This window comes from Prionailurus viverrinus, chromosome B1, assembly GCF_022837055.1.
Source record: "Prionailurus viverrinus isolate Anna chromosome B1, UM_Priviv_1.0, whole genome shotgun sequence".
Taxonomy (NCBI): Eukaryota; Metazoa; Chordata; class Mammalia; order Carnivora; family Felidae; genus Prionailurus; species Prionailurus viverrinus.
Genome location: NC_062564.1, coordinates 126490859 through 126512027, shown reverse-complemented (window position 1 = coordinate 126512027; position 21169 = coordinate 126490859). Strand labels below are relative to the sequence as shown.

At 39.0% G+C, this 21169-nt stretch overlaps 1 protein-coding gene across 2 annotated transcripts in view; it reads right to left on the bottom strand.

The window, feature by feature from the left end:
- Positions 1 to 21169, bottom strand: part of UNC5C (unc-5 netrin receptor C) — a 351607-nt gene that overhangs the window by 61163 nt on the left and 269275 nt on the right. For both annotated transcript variants that reach the window (XM_047856492.1, XM_047856493.1), the window contains exons 5-7: positions 8970 to 9150; positions 5232 to 5399; positions 2468 to 2632 (exon numbers count right to left, since the gene is read on the bottom strand). In XM_047856492.1, the coding sequence (XP_047712448.1) occupies positions 2468 to 2632; positions 5232 to 5399; positions 8970 to 9150 (514 nt within the window). The remainder of the gene's footprint in view (positions 1 to 2467; positions 2633 to 5231; positions 5400 to 8969; positions 9151 to 21169) is intronic.

Sequence of the window (21169 nt, the reverse complement as noted above, 5' to 3'; positions counted from 1 at the left end):
GAGAGAGAGAGAAAGTGTGCATGTGCGAACTGGGGACGACCAGAGAGAGAGAGAGAGAGAGAGAGGGAGAAAGAGAATCTCAAGCAGGGCTCTGCACTGTCAGCACAGAGCCCCATGTGGGGCTCAATCTCACGAACCAGGAGATCATGACCTGAGTTAAAATCAAGAGTTGGACACTTAACCAACTGAGCCATCTGGGCTCCCCATCCTATTTCTTAATTATAGACCATGTCTCTCTCGCAAGCTTGGTACTTTCACTATTAGAAAACCTTTCTTTTTCAAAATGAGTAGTGCCAAGAGCAGTATTATTTCTTTGCAAAATTTTGGTGCAATGTTGTGCGAGAAACACCCAGCTTACTGGTAAGTAGAAACTGTAACTTTCACTCTAGAATACTATAATTACACAGTGTAGCACTATCTTTGTGGTTTTTATCACTAAGGAAATCAATAGTACAGACTGCAATTTTCTGTTGCACTAGAGTAGATAGATATAGGAGAGCAGATGAGTTTGACTTAGTAGGGGCTGTTACTACAGTAAATCAGAATTGCAAAAGGAAATAAACAGGTTTTTTTTATCTTATTTTAACCCAAACACTCAAATGTTTCACTCTAACAAGGGATCTGATAAAATTAAAAAAAAAAAAAAAAAAAAAGCAAACAACAAAACTCCTCATGTAGGCTTGTTCCTGTTCCTGATTTACATAATCACTTCACTGCCATCATTACTGGCAAATACCCAATCATTTAACAAAAGGTTCTATAAATGCCATAGGAAACAAGCTAGATGCTAAAGGGATGCTACGTCATGAAAGTCTTAATTTGAATGTTTCATGTTTGTATTTGACAAATGTCATAATTTCATACGTGTCATTTTGTGTAACCAATTAAAGGCCCCAAGTTCCATCTTTAAGCATTGTATTTCTGGTTAAATAGGTTGCTTTGGGAATTTAAAAATATGCACAATAGAAGCAGTAGGTGTTAAATCACCCAAGTGGAAATATAGAATTGAGAGAGGGAGAAAAGGAAAGAGATGAGAGAGAGACACACATGGAGAGAGAGTTCAAATATTGCCACCTTTTGATCACATGAATCAATTTGTTCACCACTAAAGGAAGGATATTAAATTATAAAAATATTTAAAAAAAGAATGACATGATGTGTGCTATGTTTTTATTTTAATCCTCAACTCAAAGTCATGCCTAGAGGAACAAACCCTGTATCTCTGGATAAATGGTTAGGAAAACAGCTATATTCTTTTCATTCTTGTATTTCTAACACAAACTTGGTGAGATGCACGGTAGCAGTCTGCAAATCACAACCAGAAGCTGTGCTTTATACTCAGCAGCAGCCAGTCCTCAAAGAATGCGACATACTGTGGACAGAAAAATAAGAAGCCTGTTGGATTTTTATTCTGTGTCAGCAACATAATTACTTATTTGTATTTTAAGTAAGGTTTCTTTTTAAAGGTCCTTGTGTGTATAGACCCTGGAAGGTAAACACAATTTCATAAATGTGGCGAAAGTGAAATATTTTATTCTTAAACGACAAACACAAATACATCTACACAAATATATTTGGTTGCCTGTATTCTGCAAGCAATTTGTAATGTGTTATAAGAAATGTCAACATCTGGCCGCTATTAGTTAAGATCCAAGGATAGCACACTGTTTGATCCATTCAGCCACATAGGCGTGAGATCAGAACAATTCTTAATACTTTACTTCATGGTCATGTAAGATGGTAAATTTTGCACATCTAAGGGCTCCTCCATTAAAGGGGTAAGAGTTTGCAAGTATGGACATCAAACTATCAACTCATTAAGAAAATCTAAGAAACAAAGCCATGAAAACTGGGGGATATTTGCATCCATTATATTCCTGGGCCAATCTTCTATACCTGGTTTTAAAATTTTTGTTTTATTAACATTATTTTCTTTGAACGGACATTAACACAAACCTCAAATTTTCAAGGGCTTGTGGACATGTTCCCACCAAGCATTTGTTGTAAATTGATAAATTGCAGGACCATTTCCTGTCCTTTAGATATATTTTACATTCATGGACACTGGTTCAGTAATGGCCATAAATTAGGAATAAATAGCTTACTTTTTTGAAGTCATGTGATTCTACTATGAGTTGCTTAGGGTGCCCTTTTATGCATTCTAATAAAGCTGAGTAATGGCTCCCAGATCTGGAAAGAATGATAGTTCCCCCATGGAAATGACTAACTCACTCTTTGCTCATGAGAAAGCAATATTGTGTATGTCATTTGTTAACCGGACAGTTATTATTCATTCGAGTTCCTGGGAGATTAGTTCTTTGAATTCTGAGACAGAGCTACTATATTGGTATATTACTGCATTGTTTTTGTTGTTGTTCAGAATTCTTAATTTCTAATATTTCCCTCCGAGAAATTCAAATGGTTAAATATCAGGCCTCCCAACTGCTGTTTGCTCAAATAGACTTACTCTGCATGCACAGCCCATCAGTGCAGTTCTTGGATTGCAAGACGAGGCCATCACAGTCCTTGCCTCCGTTCTTGGGGGCTGGTGCCGTGCACTCCCTCCTGCGCCAGTGTGTGCACTCGGTCCCACAAGTAGACCACTTGCTCCATGAAGTCCACCTGCCATCCACTGTCACACACACACACACACACACACACACACACACACACAAAAACCAGCATAAGGTCAGAGGGAGAAGCAGCTGCTTGGGGGGAGAAGGGAGTAGAACTCAAGTATATAAAATGAAACAAAACAGAACAAAACAAAACAACAAAACAGAAAACTGAAGAAAATGTCCCATCAAGGAGTCCTGCATTCATGTCACCTGCTGGCAAGTAAGCATGCTCTACATGCATTGTCAGGGTTCTGAGAACTTTTCTTACTGGGTGTGTGACTGTTTCCTTACTGACCAAGCAAAGGAATGCTTATAGGGACACCCAGAAAGCAAAGTTGTCACCAGGAGCTGGTGAGGACTAGGAGGTACATAAAGGTAGATCATGATGGTGCCCTTTTCTCTATTAAAAGGGAAGCTTTTGGATTTTATATTGAAACTTAGGGGACGTCTTTTTGAACCCAAGATTTCTTTGCACATAGTGTCATGTGGTCAGTGCAAGTAAACCTGTGTAAGGATATGGAGAAGAGGTTGGTACAATGGGGAAGAAATCTATATATCCACCCAATGACCAATCCATCCATCCATCCATCCATCCATCCATCCATCCATCCATTTATCCATCCATATCTATCTATCTATCTATCTATCTATCTATCCATTCTCTATCCATGCCTTACTTTTTTTTTTTTAATTTTTTCATCCAGGCAGCTTGATGCTGTTCTGCAATGCTTTGCTGAAATGACTATACTAGTTTCCACTTATTATTTGATGATTCCATTCCATTATTGATGATATATATATTTCTATTTCTATTTTACAAATAATATTTATACAGATTCCTAATTTTTTTGCTGTGACTCAGTCATTTATAACTGACTTTCTTTCTAATTTTTGTGTCTGACTTGTCAGTAATTTCAATGATACTAAGCTATCTCTTTTAAAAATATACAACTTAAATCCTAAGTTGAAAAAATACATAGTAAGTCTCACTGAAGTCACACTTAAAATTCATTCTTAAGAAATTCTTAAATAGGATAACAATATTGAAAAGTGGTTAAATAAAAAGTTTTCCTGAAATACATAAGTAATTATGATTATCTAGAATTCAATATAAAACAATGCCAAAAATCATTTATTGAACATCTAATATACATAATATCTTACACCTACATATTCATAGAAATTACATTAATTTTAATAGCCTACACAGTTTGGAAAATCTAGATGATTTCGTATTCAAATTACTGTGTAAATATATTATATATAATGCGTATGGAGATATAAACATGCCCATATGAAAAAAAATGATGAAAGCATCAATATTTCAATTATACAGAGTTGGCTGTATAAGCAACTCCCAGCTATTTGGAGAAAATACATTTACTTTGACCTAAACCAGCCCAAAGTTCACACACACACACACACACACACACACACACACACTTCTATCTCAACTGAAAATACTCAGTGCATTTTTAATTGTGGAAGTCAATATCTAGATAAAATATAAGAGACTACAAGGTAAATATTGAAATTTTAAACCTAGCTAAGTGTCAAGATTTGTTACATTAATAAAATCTCTCAAAGGATTCAGTATGGGATACTGTTTGGATATTTGAGAGTGGACACTTGGGGAGTATAAAATATAGATTATATTTTTCTACAGTTCATTTCTACAACCCATCTCTGAGAAAGTTTCTTTAAGGAATGAATAAGACAAAAGGTAGGCAAAATAAAGGGACGTAAGGAGATTGTTTCTAAATCATGAAGGCACAAAAAAAATAATAAAATAAAAGACAAATAAATAATGAAATTGAAATATAACAGCTACCCAAGGAATGCACTAAATTTATGGATTATTTCAAAATAATTTTAGCTTAAATTTTCAATATACCATATAATTAAACATTTTAGTTGATTTTGGTTTTGATTTTGGCAATATTAACTTTAATTTGCCTAAAGATAAGAGCTGGTGACAACATGAGACAGCATCAGAAGATGGTCAGAAGCAGAGGGATGCAATCTTGCTATAGTTGCCACTGCAAATAACTCACAGAAATGCACAGCCAACATGTACAGATAATAAAGAGCTGACTGCATTGTATTTTCAAAACCCATTAGCCCAGGTGTCACAAAGCTTTGTCTTCTTTTTAATTCACTCCAAATGTTTTATTTGCCCTTGCCCAGAAACTGACACCAAATATCAAATATCTCAGAATAAAACATATTCTAAATTTTCATTCCAATAATTTCCATGGCTGTCTAAAGATCAAGAGTTGTTATGCCTAAAATGTGTGGCTTTCAGGGCTCTCCAAATCCCTTGAATTATAGAATCTATAATCTTGGCTCTAGCAGTTTTGTCCAGTAATAGAGAGGGATTATGTCCGTAAGTGTTTAATCTCATGTTTTATTCTATTTTGTATGTTTGGCTAATAAAGTTAAATACTGTTTGGGAGAAAAATACTTGATTTCTCAGCTGTGTAAGCATTCAATGGTATGATGGATATAAATAACATTTATCACATATTCAGGTGAATAAGGCTTTGTTTATATCTTCTAAAACAATCCGAAAATGGGAGGATACATTTGGAACGCGAGCACTATCTTATTTACCTGGGCATAAGGTGGTACAGGCTATTTTCTGCACACTCTGCCCTTCACAGAAGGCACCACCATTGAGTGGTGCTGGGTTGGTGCAGGTCCTTGTGCGTTTCTGATACCCTCGTCCACAGCGGCTATTACACACAGACCACTCTGTCCAGGTGGACCAGCCACCATTTACTGGAAGAAGGTAAATATAAAATTGAATCATATGTGTGTTCATGCACACAGACACACAAACCATGCACAACACATAGACAAAAAGTCATCTGCTAAGTGACCATAAAGCAATCTAAAATTTCAAAGATAGAAGAGACCTTGGGCATCATTTCATTCAGTTTTACTGCATAGCTGAGGAATCTAAGCATAGAGATAAATAAAATGAATTACCAAAATGTACTCACCTACTCAGAATTGTATATAGAACCGTGTTCTATTTTTCTTGGCTACTGTTCTTAAAAAAAATACATTCCTCTTACCTAGTCAAGCTTTAAAAATTATTTTTGACAGCTTATCTCAAATAATAAATGTTTACATCCTTATGCCAAGGTTGCAGGTGGATCTGAAGCATGAGAGCTGAATAAAATCATGTAGCTTTTTCTTAATAGATGATTGATTATTTTTCTTTAGCACATGTAAACTTTACAGCCTTTTAAGGACTTTTGGTCAGTTTCATTAACGCGGTGAACCTCGTTAAAAAATAAAGTCTTATATTGCTAGATTTTAAACTAATTGAGTAGCCATTTGATTGAATTGGCATTTAGTTTATGTAATTGAAATGGACACCTATTCTGTGTGTAAAAGTCAATTATGGTGTTTGATGGAGAGTTTAGTGTATGATTATAAAACCTACATTCTACTGCTATGTTCACTATTTACCACCGGAGATAGCCCTGTAGAAAATACTCTAATATATTTTAGGACTTCCATTATGTGAGTTTAGAGTACATTATTGTAATTAAGCATTTTCTAACAAAAATTATTTGCTGGTAGTTAAAACCTGACGTAACTAGTAGAAGTTAGAACCTGACATAACTAGAACTCCTGATCATAAAGAGAGTGCTAGACACTCAGGCAGCACACAGTTTATATGTGCATATCACACGCCCGACATCTTCTCTGCTAGAAACCTATGCAAGGCAATGGGAAAAATTATGAATCTGTTATATATACATACACAGACAAAAGAATTTTCATGGCAGAGTTATTTTTCTATAAAGATAAATAATTGTAAACAACTGTAATGTTCAACAATAGGAAAAGGGTAAATGTATGTCCATGTGACTGACATCTAGGCAGCCATTAAAAAATGGTGCTCTAGAAGTCTATTTAATAATACATGAATATTTGAACATCACGTTTTAAGTAAAAAATATATTTATATCCTTTACTTAAAAAATCTTATCTATGCATAAAAATACCAGTAGTATGCATATCAATCTTTTTAAAAGCTATTTCTGGATGACAAGATGACAGGATTATTGGCATTTTCTTCTCTGACCTTTTCTGTGTTTCCTAAATTTTCTATAACAGATATATATTTGCCATCTCAAAATGATACTAACAAAAATAAATATATACAACACACTCAAAAATGAAATACTTGTTAGATGTATACGTTTTGCTATAAACTTCTGGTGAGCCTAATCTATGAGCCTTGGACGACTTACTTTATGAGGCCATGAAAAGGACAAGCAGATGGCTGATAGGTTGTGTTTCAGTTAGTGTTCCAAAAAGCAACTTAACCTGCTCAGCTTTACAAAACCCAGTGTCATGGAATTGTCAGTGTGAACTGCTTACTAGCATACTGGCAAGCCAATATTTGGGGTTATAGTATCCATATATTGCTCTGATAGGATTTTAATGAGAAACAAATAATGATAAGCTTCTAGAGAAAAAAAAAAGGAATATGAAAGCCCTAGACTTATACCCTCATTTTACAGACAAGGACATGAGGGTTCCTAGCATCCTGGTCACGTGGCCAACTGAAGGTCAGTTACTAGAACTAGTCCTAGAGCACAAGTCTCCTGACCCCTAGGGTCCAATGATGTTTTTTGAACTCAAAATGCCTAAGTTCCATCTGTTTGATTCTTTCTAAAAACCATGTTCAGCTTGCATTTGTAGATATTGAAAGCATGTTATATATAGGGGAAGAGATCTGCATGTATATTAAACATCTATATAACACATAGAGAGATAGTCCATCGCCATTAGTTATCTATGATTGCTACGTGCTGTGATGTGCTCCATTATCTTTTGCACTTTAATGCTGTTCATCAAGTTGTTCAGCCAGTTTAGAAAAAGACAAAAAGTAGGAATCCTTTCATTGTGACTGAAGAGAGGCAACTACCTACAATTTAACATAGCCATTATCTTGACGAGGAAATTAAATCTCAGAGTATCCAGAGGATTAAAAAATTGTATGTATCTGTCTTGGAATAAAAAGGAAAGATTTAAAGTGTCACAATATACAGCCTCTGGAGCCTCACGTGGTTTCTGTTTCTCCTAACTCCCCACAGCAGGAGGACATCCATCCAAATGGCAGTATCTACACTAAGTACCACGAGCCAGATACCTGCCAAGGGCAGCCTCTCCTTTGCAGTCACCCAGACACGAAGGTCCCTGGAATGTCCTTTCACACTGACGCAGCCCTGAAAAGCTTCCTTAAGTTCCAAGTGGTGGTGAGACACAGGCATCTCATTTAAGAGGGGGCATACCCTCAAAATACTTCCCAGGGTTGTTTGGTTTCCCTTGACACAATAAATCACCCAGAATATGAGGACCTACTGTCTGCCCAACACTGTGAGAAATACATAAATACACAGAGCAGTCTCTTGGTCTATAGTGGAGCTTAACACACAGCTGGGGAGATGAAACTCCTCATAAAATGACTGGAAGACAACTGAGTGCTATACCGCAAAGAGATAAAGGCATCAGACACTACGGCAAAATTGGGTGTGAAACTGTTGAGTATTTCTGGAGAAATATTAGGTCAAATTGGATATGAGCTGGACTAGAAAGGGCCAGAGAGCGGAAGGGAAGCTTCCCAAAGAAATCATTATGTTGAACTTGCTGTGTGGTTAGGATTAGGGCCACTGCATAGCAGTGCTCACCTTCACTCTAACTACCCGCCCCCCCAAGTGTGTAAAGCAAGTTCCAGGAAGTCAACGTTGTTCTCTGATGTATCTGGGGAACAGGTCAGCCACAATTTACCTGACTAAGCCAAAGCCCACAGAATTGTCAGCGGGCTGACTTAACCATCTTCATCTCCAAACTCACTCTAGATCTGGGTGGTCCAGGGTATGGAGGAGGGGGGCACGCTTAGATGGGTGAGCATCTTCTGGCTCTGGTGCAGGCACTCAGGCGGATTTCCTTCACTTTTCCATAAGCGGACTGACCAAGGGCTAGGAATTTCCAAGTCTGGTCTTTCTATGCCTATCAGGGAAGCAGTTAAACCTCACTGCTGAAGCTGCAAGCTGGCAATAGGGATTGGAAATGGGTGATGGGCACTGAGGAGGGCACTTGTTGGGATGAGCACTGGGTGTAGTATGTAAGCAATGAATCACGGGAATCTGCTCCCGAAGTCAAGAGCACTCTGTATACACTGTGTGTTAGCTAACTTGACAATAAATTATGTTTAAAAAAAAAAAAGAAAAGAAAAGAGAAAGGGCCTCTCGCTTGATAGTTTAAATTAAAATGAGAAACTGTAGTTTGACATGGACTAGATTGAGACTCCACCAGCTCACTCACCGTAGACTATGACAGTTGCAGTCGTGCTTTTCCTCTTGGCAACAATGTTTTTGGCAACACAAGTATAGTTTGCAGTATCTGAGAGGCGGGCCTGCTTTATGATGAGGTTGTGATCAATAGTAATATAAAAATTCCGATCTTCAACGGGGTCAATTATGTCTTCATTTTTCAACCATTCCACCTAAAGATGCACAAGAGAAATAGGTAAGTACCCAGTACGGATCCCTCAACGGCTGTCTGTCCTAACCTGTGTTTTCGAATTTGTATGACATTGCTCTGTGCTATGAACTTCAGCAATCCGGGAGGAAGTAACTTTCTGAGGTCATGTGAGGTATCACTCACCTGCCAAACATGCTGATTCTGTCTGTACTACATTATTCTCAAATGTCAATGAACCAGTTGGGAAATACAATGTTCAAATTGTTTTCACTTTGCCCCGCAGGCAAGAACAGGGAATGTGCACTGCCAAGTTCAGAACCCAATCAAAAATAATAGGCTAAGCATTTCAAACGGAACTCAAACCTTTTGCTATTTGATTTGTTTACTCTTGGCAACTAACTTGCTGCTTTTCACGAAAGAATGTAAAGACTATTAAAAAAGCTCAAAAGGCATCTTTGACATCATGTAGCTCTAATAAACCAACATTTGGATGATTTACGTGTAACCTTGCTGAAACATATGGATTAAATTTCCCCGAAAATGCACTTACTTTAAAATGGAGCAAACACATATTTGGAGATGCATTTAAGCCAAAATACTTGAGGAAGAAAAGGTTTTGTACCAACCTTCAGTATAATCCAAAGAGCGTATACATCATACTCAAAGCTCTCCTTTTCTGTATCACTAACATCAAATTTTTGACTCATGGTTTGCTTCTGGGGAACCTGACCTAAGACATGACTGTTCAGAACTACTGGACTATTTTTTCCATGAAAATCACATCAGTTTAGCAAAAGCAATATTATGCTTACAGAATGAAAGAAGGGAGATATATCTGTATAAACTGTCCTTATGGAGGATGAACTATTTCTTGTTCTATAAATTGCTGCTGCTGCTGTTTTTGTTTTTTTCTATGCACAGGATTTTCCATAAAGCAAAACAACACTGATATTTGCCACCCTTAAACTTTTCTTTTGCATCCTTGTGGATATGGATACAAGTAATCTTTAGTGGTAGAGAGTCAATAGTGTTGCCATTTTCAAAATCTTAAAGAGTATCTCCAGCACCACAAGAGGTCTGGAAATTAATCTCTAAATCTGTCAGTGGGCTTGACTTTGCACAGCTCTAAATTACATCCAACAGAGGGACTCTAAAATAATGCTCCTCTAATCCTTAGGAAAGAGACCACAATTTAAAGGGAAAAACGTTTAAAAACCAACAACAATCCTGAAATAAACATTTGAGGATGTAGATAAGAGCAACTATTTGTGGTGATATAAATTTTGAAAGGGCAAAACCCTCTTGGTATTTATACTATGGTAGTGAGAAATAGAATCAAATCCATCTAAAACAGTGGAGTTTTAAAACATGCATTTTGTTTTCACATACAGAGACCACATTCAGTCAGGGCCATGCTTGGGTATATCTGATCTGAAACTCACACTCTTCTTGACTCGGATTTTCTCAAAATCTGGCCCTATGTGTGTGGTAGTTTGAGCTCACTAGAAGTGCAAGAGGGAAGGTAGCAAAATTCATATAATTATTAATTATCATTGATCATTGAAAGCAGACATTAACTTTCTAATCTAATCTTTATCTATGCCATTCTAGAGAAAGCTTTCCACTTATAGAAGGCACTGTTGGGATCCCCTGAGTTGGTCTTGGATCCCTCCTGAGAGAGAGAGAGAGAGAGAGAGAGAGAGAGAGAGAGAGAGAGAGAGAATGCTCTTCATGCTTTTCTTCCAAGGACCCATAATTGCTACTCTTTCTTTGAAAGATGGCTCTGACATTCGTGGACTCTGAAAGTGCCTAGGGGTTCACAGCACCCCCCTCCCCCGCCCTGTCCCACAACCTCCACCTTAGCCATTGTCTCACAGATGTGGAAATATGCTTTGTGTCCAATTGGGTTCAGAATCTGAACTGCTACCTTCCAGAGTTCCCCTGTGAAATTAGGCTGAAGCTGTCCCCTTGAGATGTTGCCTGCCATCTCTATACACACTTACTGGGCTTCATTTTCTCTCCTGGTGGCTCCACCCAGCTATAAGGTTCTCTCTTCTATGAATGCCCCATTAAAAAAAAAAAAAACCCTCTGCATTCAAATCTTGGTCTCATGGTTTGCTTCTGAAGATTCCAACTATTCTCACAGGAGAACCCATGACTGTTCAAAACTATGGTTTCTTCTGTTTAAATCACATCAGTTAACAATAGTGAGGTTACCCTGATCATAAGTGACATAAAGAGATCCCAAGGGATATTGCAAACTACTTGTATATTTGAAAGTTTATTACATGGAAGAAAAAGAGCAATCTGCACAGTTGACAAGATCTAAGAAGACTTCTGTGATTACTGGGTAAACCATCTTTACCTGCAAATATATCACTCTGCATTTTTTCTCAAGTCTCTTGCCAGTGCTGGAACAGTGAGTATGACCTGGGTTTTGATGACCCCTGAGGAACCCCAGACATACTGGAGAGGCCCTCAGGGCCCTATGGAGGTTACTGCCTTCCTCCCCAACTCTGGATTTAACCAGAGAAGCTCTGCTTTGATCTGTTTTCCTGTTTTCCATACTGGGCTCACTTGTAATGCCTAGTTTAAAGAAACAGAGAGTTCACTCCTGCTAGAAAATAGCTGTAGAAATGAAAAGGTGAGCCATGGGCTCCTCCGGCTTCCGGTACCTTGCCTACCCTCCTGTTCCCTACATTCCAGTACTCGCAGCTGCCGCAATGTCTTGCTTTGAGACCACATCTCTACAGGAAGCTCAGGTCATCACCTCCGGCACTGGAATCCTCATGCTGCCCTGCACATCCCCATCTCCCACCCTGAAAAAATATCGACCCCCTATCACGCTGCTTTGCAATGCAGAAGCAAAATTCCCCAAAATTTCAAACTCTGTTTAGATTATTTTCTCTACTTTTCTCTAACTAAAACTTAGCTCTTTATGATGCTTCTGTTTTGCTTTTTTTTTTTTTTTTTTATCCTGGAGTTCTCTCAAGTGGTGGATATTTGATTTCCTAAACCCAACACACACTGGGCCTGGGAATCAGAAAGTGCCCTCCTTGTTCTGCACTGTCTTTTCTAGACCATTCTCTCCAAACACCATTGCTTTGAATTTCATGCCATCAGATTATGTCACCCACCTTCTATATTTTTTGTGGTCATTTAAAGACCTCTGGGCTCACAGTCATTTTATGCAGCACAATTTTTCTGTCACAATTTCTAATGATTTTAATAACCACAAACACTTTCAACATTTTGGCCTCTCAATTACATGACCCTCCTTCCTGCCACAGTCTTGGTCTCTAAGACACCCACACTTATAGGCCAGAGACTTTCAATCCTGGGTTCACTGTAGAGTAATTTGGACATTCATAATATATCAATTTTACATCCAATCCGGAGAAATTAAATCTGACCCAGAGCAACTCTGATTCACTGGTCAAGACTGGTCTAGCATCTGTGTTTTTGAGACTCCTCAAGGGGCTGTGATTTCCTGCTAGGGTTGAGGAATACCACTCTAGAAGATTGTCTTTCAGATGAGATCCCTGGACAAGAAGCACCCAGGTCACCTGGGAGGCTGACAGAAATGCAGAATCTCATGTCTGCCTACCCAGACTTACTGAGTCAAAATGTGCATGTGAATAAGAAATTCAAGGATTTATATGCACATTAAAGTCAGAGAACCACTGGCCAGCTCTTGTCCTTACCACTGATTATTAACTGCAAGCCTTCTAAAACTCCAATGCAGTTTCTTTTACCATATTCTCCATCTTTCTGACTTACTCCCTCTCAGACTCCTATTTTGACAAACTTTCACTGGGCCCTACAATCTATTAAACAAAGCGACCTATCTTGGCTGTCATCCCTCTCATGTTCCCTCCTCTCTCTTCACCACTTTTAAATCGAACTGTTTACCTTATCAACAATCCCTTGCATTAGGAGCTCAGCTCTCCCACCCCTCTCCTTTTCTAAGGCGTTCACTTGGCCGCTCTTCCCGACACCACGTTCACAGACTTGCAGAGGAATATGGCCGCACACATGAGATCAGTGGGCTCATCTGAAATTCATGATAACAGAACTCAAATGGGCCCTTAATTCTGCCAAAAAATCGTACTATATTTTCATCATCTGTTCACTGTCCCATCCTCCTAGACAGCTATTTCACACCTTCTCCACTCTCCTTAAACACCACCTCCCTCTCTATCCTCACTTTCAGCTGATGACCACGATTTCTACTTCACTGAAAAAAGTGACAATCACGAGACAGCTTCCACAGCTCCCACTACTCACCACCCCACCCCTGTTCTGCACCCTCTCTCTTGTTACTGGGTCAGCTCTCTGTGCTCCCACCTGTCACCTCTCATTTGTACTGTGTCTTCCATTCCCTCGTGCCTGGTCAAGGGCAGGCCCCAGCAATTCTCCTCTCTGTCTCTTAAATCATTAATATTCCCTCTACAGGAGCCATCTCCATCAGCATACAGACATACACTTAGAACCCTCCCCACTCGTTTCCGCCTAGAGTCACCCCATGTCTTTGCTCACCTTACAAAACGCCTTGGAATACTTGCTTTTATAATCACTCTCTTCATTTCCTGTCCTCTTCATCTCTGCTGTATCTATTCTAATGCGCATTCACCTCCACCATTTTGCAGGTACTACTCTCTTCAAAGTCACCAATTACTTTCATTTTGTTAGATATACTGGTGAGGTGACTCAGCAGCAGGTTTGACCCAACTGGTTTCTCCCTCTTCCTCACTTGCTTTCTTGGCCAGGGCACTTTTCCTGGTTTTTGTCTTATCTCACTCCATCCCTCACAGCTTCCTGGAGCGAAGGTCTGTTCCCTTGTGGAGGCTCTGTCCTTGGACCTCTTCTTTTTTTCTGTATTCTATCTATATTCACTTCCTTGGTGAGCTCATCCAGTCTTATGCAGAGGTCTTCTAAATATATCTCTAGTCTAGACCCTGGCCTTGAACTCCAGACTCATATATCCAAATGACTTCTTTCAACTGCACTGGGTTGTCTAATAACAACTTCCTGAACTGCACTTCCAACCCTGCTCCTCCCACAGCCTTGCCCATCTTAGTTCATGTCAACTCTATCCTTCCAGTTACCTAAACAAAGCCTCAGACTTGGCCTTGACTCCTCTCTACCTCTCTCTTTGCCCACTGGAAGTCAGGGCAGTATATCGGGATCTGACCACTTCTTGTCCCCTCACCACCACCCTCTTCCAGTTCAAGGCTTCATCATTTCCTTCTTGGATTACTGCAACAATTTCCTGTCTTATCTTTGCTTTCCTTCTTGGCCATCAACATTCAATATTCAACACAATAGAGTGAATGAGCCTGAAACCTTAAGTCGATCGTGCTACACCTCATCTCCAACCCTCCAAAGGCTCCTATCTTGCTTGCTGTCAAAACCAAAGTTCTTATAAAGACCCACTAGGTCCAGCATCACCAGGACCCCTGACCCCTCTGAGATCACCTTGTGCGCTTTCTCTCTCTCTCATCTCTGTAGCATGCTGGCTCCTCTGCTAGTCCTCATGCACATCAGTGGTACTCCTGCTTTGGGAATTTTGAGTCTGCTTGTCAATCTGCTTGAAATCACCTTTCCCTTCCCCAGGTATCTGCATAATATGTTCCCTTCTCTTATTTAGTTCTTCAGATGTCACCCTCTCAGTGAGTCATTTCCTGATCAACATTTAAAAAAAAATTAATGTTTATTTTTGAGAGAGAGAGAGAAAGAGAGACCGAGAGATACCACAGAGAGAGATATAGTGTGAATAGGGGTGGGGGGGGGAGAGGGACAGAGAGAAAAGGAGACATAGAACTTGAAGCAGGTTCCAGGCTCTGAGCTGTCAGCGCAGAGCCTGATGCAGGGCTTGAACTCAGACTGTGAGATCATCACCTGAGCCAAAGTTGGACACTTAACCGATGGAGCCACCCAGGTGCCTCTCCTGATCAACTTTGAAAACTGCAACATCTCTCTCTGTCTATATTCCCAATCTCTCACCCTCTTTTCTTTATTTTCTCCATGGTACTTCTCACCATTTCATACAGTCTCTATTTCATGTAGCAGTTGTCTCCTCCACCAGAACTTAAGTTCCACAAATTTTGATCTGATTTTTGATCACTGTTACATTCCTGTGGCCTTAAATGATATATAGTGGGTGCTTAGTTGGCATTTGCTGAACAAAACTAACACATGTAGTGGGATCAAGTCTGTTATATACAGTTTTAGATCTCTACAGAGTGGAGAAATTAATCTTAAATATATTCAATGAGTGCCACTAAATTTTTTAAGTTTATATTTATTTATTTATTTATTTATTTATTTATTTATTTATTTAGAAAGTGTGAGTGAGAAGGGGAGAGGCAGAGGGAGAGGGAGAGAGAGAATTCCAAGCAACCTCCACACTGTTAGTGCAGAGCCTGAAGTGGGGCTTGAACTCATGAACCATGGGATCACAGCCTGGGCCAAAATCAAGAGTTGGACACTCAACTGACTGAGCCACCCAGACACCCATAAATGAGTGTCATTTTAAACATCCTTTCTAAGTAAGTTCTGTAGGGATTAAGAACACACGTTTTTCTTTCCTAAGGTGAAATCTTACAGAGCTGTGCTGCCCTCCAAGCGAACTCACTGGAGAAGTCCTAAGATAGACGAAGACCTCTAGAATTACGCTAGGAGACCCCCAATGTCTCACTGTCGTTTATGAGTCTGGAAGTGTCCGGTGGCCAGTATGTTTTAACTAAAGTATCTTTGAAAGTAGCATGCTCCTCTAATCCACATTACACCTGTATGTCTGTTGCAGAATTAAAAGAGGGTGTTTAATTATTGCATACCTTCATCTAGGTGATCAGAGTAAACCTGAGCCTAAAATACAACTTCCCAAGAACTTTAATTTTCAATGAACAAAAGGTAGTAGGCACCTTGTTTTTTCTCAAATGCATTCCACAAACACTGAGTACCAATATACTAGGCATAGTGGCAAGTGCTGGGGGATAAAGGGACAAGTCAGATAAGTGTTTGCAATGTGTGAGAATAATTCTGTTTATCATGAAAGAGGCTGTCTGAGTCAGGAAGATATATCAATTAAATCTTTATAAATATACCTTTATATTAGCAAAATATATCCTTCTCATGAAGTGTCTCCAGAAGCCACCACCATCAGATAAAGTGACGATCTTCATCTGCAGTAATTTCACAGTGAGCCTCCTTGCATAAACTGTATGTGAAATCCCAAGAAACAGTACAGAATCTCTGGTTGTGCTGAATTTTATTGTATTGAATAGTAATTAATTATATTGTTGCAATGATATTTATTTGTAAGCTAATCTTGGTTAATTGGGAGTCAGTACTTGGGTCTGGCCTCTGAATTCTGTTCCTATCTTGCTCATTTCAATGTTTCTTGTTGATTTCACTCCGAGATGTGGCTTCCTCCCACCCCTCCCATTTAGCAAACCATCTGATTTATACATGGGAGAAGTCTTTCTGAGTTAGAAGTTATTTTTAGCTATGTATAAAACATTCAAGAAGAGAGAAAAATAGGTTGTAGTTCAGAAAACAATAAAAGGCTTTGCCCATAAACCATAACTTGTCTTCAGGGCTGCAGTGAGGCAAAGTAGTGTTTCTGTCCTTGTGACTCAGTAACTGCAGTCTTTTCAATAATTTGGGGCACATTTGAAGTCATTGACTCAAGGGTTTATAAAGAAATGGGAATTTATTAACAGGTAATAAAAATAGTTACAAGGCAATGTTAGGATGTCTTATTTGCATATTCTGTTGTTACGTTTCGTGTTGATTAATGCCATTGTGTGCAATTGAAAATCTTACTTTAAGAAGCAGTTTCTAAAGTACCAGCTTGTTGCTCTCAAACCAGACTGCGTGGGTTCAAAATTGAACTGTCACTTCGTGTCTCTCTTAAGTTTCTTACCTTAGATGTGCCTCAGGGTCCTCATTTACAAGATGAGGATAATCCTTGAATGCATTCCACAAGGTTTATAAAGATCAAATGAGTTAATAGGGGCACCTGGGTGGCTCAGTTGGTTAGGCGTTCCACTCTGGATTTCAGCCCAGGTCATGATCCCATGGTTCGTGAGATCCAGCCCATGTCAGGCTCTGTGTTGACAACACGGGGAGCCTGCTTGGAATTATCTCTCTCCCCCTCCCTACCCCTCCCCTCCCTACCCCGCGCCCGCACATGCTCGCTCACTTTCTCTCAAAATAAATAAATAAACTTAAAAAATGAGTTAATTATACAAATTACCTAGTGTCTGACGTACGGTAAATTCTTAAATTATTATTAATATCAATTAAGGATATACTTAAAGGAGATAGGACAAAACTCAAACTTCTGTAAAATAACAGCAGAGAAAATAACAGCAGAGAAATGTAAATTTAAAAACAAAAAAGAAAATATCTTCATGTCTGAATTCCTTTAGCTTCTTCTGACATTTTCTTTTTTATTGAGACAAAGTCAACTTACCATTAGATTATATCTCTTTAAGACTGTACTAGAAATATATAAATGATTAAGTATTAAATTGGCCAATCTAGTTTGTACGCTAAACCTAAATATATATTTCCATTTAAACCTTGTGAATCCATAACTCTAGAGATGTCATTAGCATGCATGTGCTTTAGAGAAAGTATAACATGGCATTTTAATCAGTCTGTGCAACTAGTATTTTCTAATTCTTTTAGATTAAAAGCAAATCATCACACTACATTAATGTTTTAAAGGTATAACAAGAACAGATTTTTGATAAAAGAAATTTTACCAAGATTAATTTGAAAAATACCCATTACTGTACTTAGTAATAAGGTATAAATCACAGGCAATTTATATATTACTTTTACCTAGACCCAGACCATCCACATGTTTACAGTTTTGGTTTCTCCTTTAAGTTTCCCAGTGCTGTTTCCCTGCTACTTCAAGTTAGTCACCATCACTCATTCTTTTTTTTTTTAACATTCAAAATGTATGTCATTTGTTTTCAAGCCACAGTAACAGCTCAATATAGTACACGATATACAGAGAAAAGACAAAGAATAGTTTAACATCGGCTTTATGAAATTAAGTGGCTCCAGATAGACAACTAGGTTGGTTTCAAGTTTTTGTCTTAAATATTAATACTCTAAAAAAGTAAACTGATTCTTACAGAGTCTAAGGAAAGAAATGATTTTTTTTAGGCAAATGTTTATTTTATATGAACAATTTGGCCCTCGCAACGTGAAACGAATTTCACACATGTCGACTTAATGAAATAGGCTTTTTTGGCAACACTCTTATTTTTTCTCAGTACCCCATGATATTCATTCTATCCTCTCTTTTTAGTGATAAGATACGTTCTTGTTTTTGCTATCTGCACCTGTAAAGCCCCCAAATTTGAGTATGCGCTGAGAAATTCCAAGGTACCTATTTGTGTGTGTGTGTGTGTGTGTGTGTGTGTGTGTGTGTGTGTGTGTGTGTGACGTGATGAACGGAAACACCCAAGTTACTCCAGGATCTGGGCCCGGGTTGGCCTCTCACTGGTGCTCTACAGGGAAACAGTGTGATCACAGAAAAGAGCCATCAGACCTAACCTCTCTATCATCGCTACCCTGCTCACTCTTCTGGGACCAAACACAGGTTCTCTTTCAAAGCTAACAATGGGACTGGATGTAGTTTGATTTCAGGGGCATCAGGAAAGCATCCTTGCTCTCACCCAAATTTTTGGCAGTGTCTTGAAATGTCTTTAGGAAAGCTAGTTTGTAATCCCACCATTAGAAGGTTCTTTTTACATGCAAATGACCTGAGAAATAACACCTTGATCTAAACCATATAAAGTATTACAAAACTTGGCATATAAACCAAGGGAAAACTCTTTTCAGTTCAGATAAAGAAGAGTTTGAAGGCACGTGGATTTCAAACTGGAATTCAAGTAACCAGCAATATGCAAAATTTTCTATGGGGGTACACAAACAAAAACATGTTTAAGGGGATATGTGTTTGTATCTTTTTTAAAAAAAGTTTATTTGAGAGAGAGGGCAGGGGAGAGGGAGAGGGGGGAGAGGGGCAGAGAAAAGGGAGACAGAGAGGGAATCCCAAGCAGGCTCTGCACTGTCAGTGCAGAGCCCAATGTGGGGCTGGAACTCATGGACTATGAGATCATCACCTGAGCAGAAACCAAGAGTTGGACATTTAACCAACTCAGCCACCCAAGCGGCCCTGTATTTGTATCTTTAACTTCCATATGCACTCCGTCCTGATACTCACTGTGCTGAAAACTTGTCTCTTGCTTTTCAAACCGAAGCCATCTCTTGCATCCCAATCTTACCATGATACATTGTTAGGGGTGTAGAAGCCTCCAGGGTGGCACAAGTTAGGTGCAAACTAGTTGGGAACATTAGTGTGGTATTTGAGAGAGTAAGGGACTAAAATCACAGGGTAACAAATCCGTTTGCAAATCAGGTAATCACGATTCTTGGCATTCATCAAAATTGAAGGAAGGAGGACCTAATATGCCAGCTAATGGGTCACTGAACCTAATAGCTGATAATAGAACACTATCTGATTTAGTGTCTTTACTAGTTTAAAAGACTTTTGCAAATTAAGATTCAAGTTTAATAAACAAAAGGAACATCTGGTACAAAACAAAAGATCCTTTAAAATATTTTTAACATGCACATTTTTACCCAACTGCATTCCATCAAATTCCATCCTAATGACACATTCTATGTGCACGCATCCATATGCCGTGACTCACCTGTGTTAAACCTAACTGAACACGCTGGGGTTTATTATTTTTTTAGGCAACATGGTCTGTGGCAAGGATGTTGAACAAAGTGAGATAGGTCTGTAAAGAGCAATCTTCATATTGTGAGATCTTGTTCAACATTCAACCAAGAAAAGAGAAACAAAAATAAGGTCATCTTACTCTAGGGAAAAATGTTAGCAAACAGGAAAACATGCAAGTTTCCCAGAAGGTGTTTGTATCACTTGCAAGACTATTCCCAACTCTGCCTTGCTGAATCCTGTGCTCAGAAGTGGCACTCACTGGTCACTTTTTCCACCTCTTTGACTTTTTGAGGCCCTAGGTCATCAACATGTTACTCAATATTTTTGTGATCTTCCTTAATTTAAGCAGATGTCTTCTTTCCTTCCTTCCTTCCTTCCTTCCTTCCTTCCTTCCTTCCTTCCTTCCTTCCTTTTTTAATAGGCCGAATAGGCCCAAAGATAGAAACTCCTCTCAAATCTCTTCCTTTTTTCTATCAGGTCACCCACAAACATGCACATGTCCTCAGTCCATCCTGAACACAAGCCAACAATGAAATTACTCTAGGACATACCTGCTTTTCCCAGCTATTCTTCCACATTCTCTTTCCCTTTGTGGCTAAACTGTCTTCAGCTCTTCATCTGCCCACCGACCCTTCACTTTAGTGCTGTCTGGATTCACGCTTAGCGCCCCAACTGCATTTTCAGAGGCAACCAGCAGCCCCCCTAACTTCCCAGTCCGACAGCACTCTTTCCCTTTGCTACTTTCATGCCACGTAATTATCTGTTCTTTCTCAAACCTCTTTCCCGGATCCCTTTATTTCATCCACTATGTTTCACATAGTCCTCCGCAGGGTTATCTCTTTCATTTTCCTCCTTTTAATTTTACGGTAGTGGTTCTCACCTTTGTGCATCAGAATCACCTGGGGAGGTTTTAAGATCTGCTTGTATCTGGGCCCCACCTGCAGAGATTCTGACTGAACTGGGCTTATGAGGGGCCCAGGCATTGGTGTTTCTCCGAGCTCCTCAGGTGATGTTAATGTGCAGCCAGTTTGCAAACAACTGGCCTATATATACACTGGTGATCTCATTCATTCTCATGGCTGTTCACTCAAAAATCAATCCCTTCATTCCCAGTTTTTGGTAAGCTCCATTCATATTTTCTTTTTTTTTTTAATTTTTTTTTCAACGTTTATTTATTTTTGGGACAGAGAGAGACAGAGCATGAACGGGCGAGGGGCAGAGAGAGAGGGAGACACAGAAACGGAAACAGGCTCCAGGCTCTGAG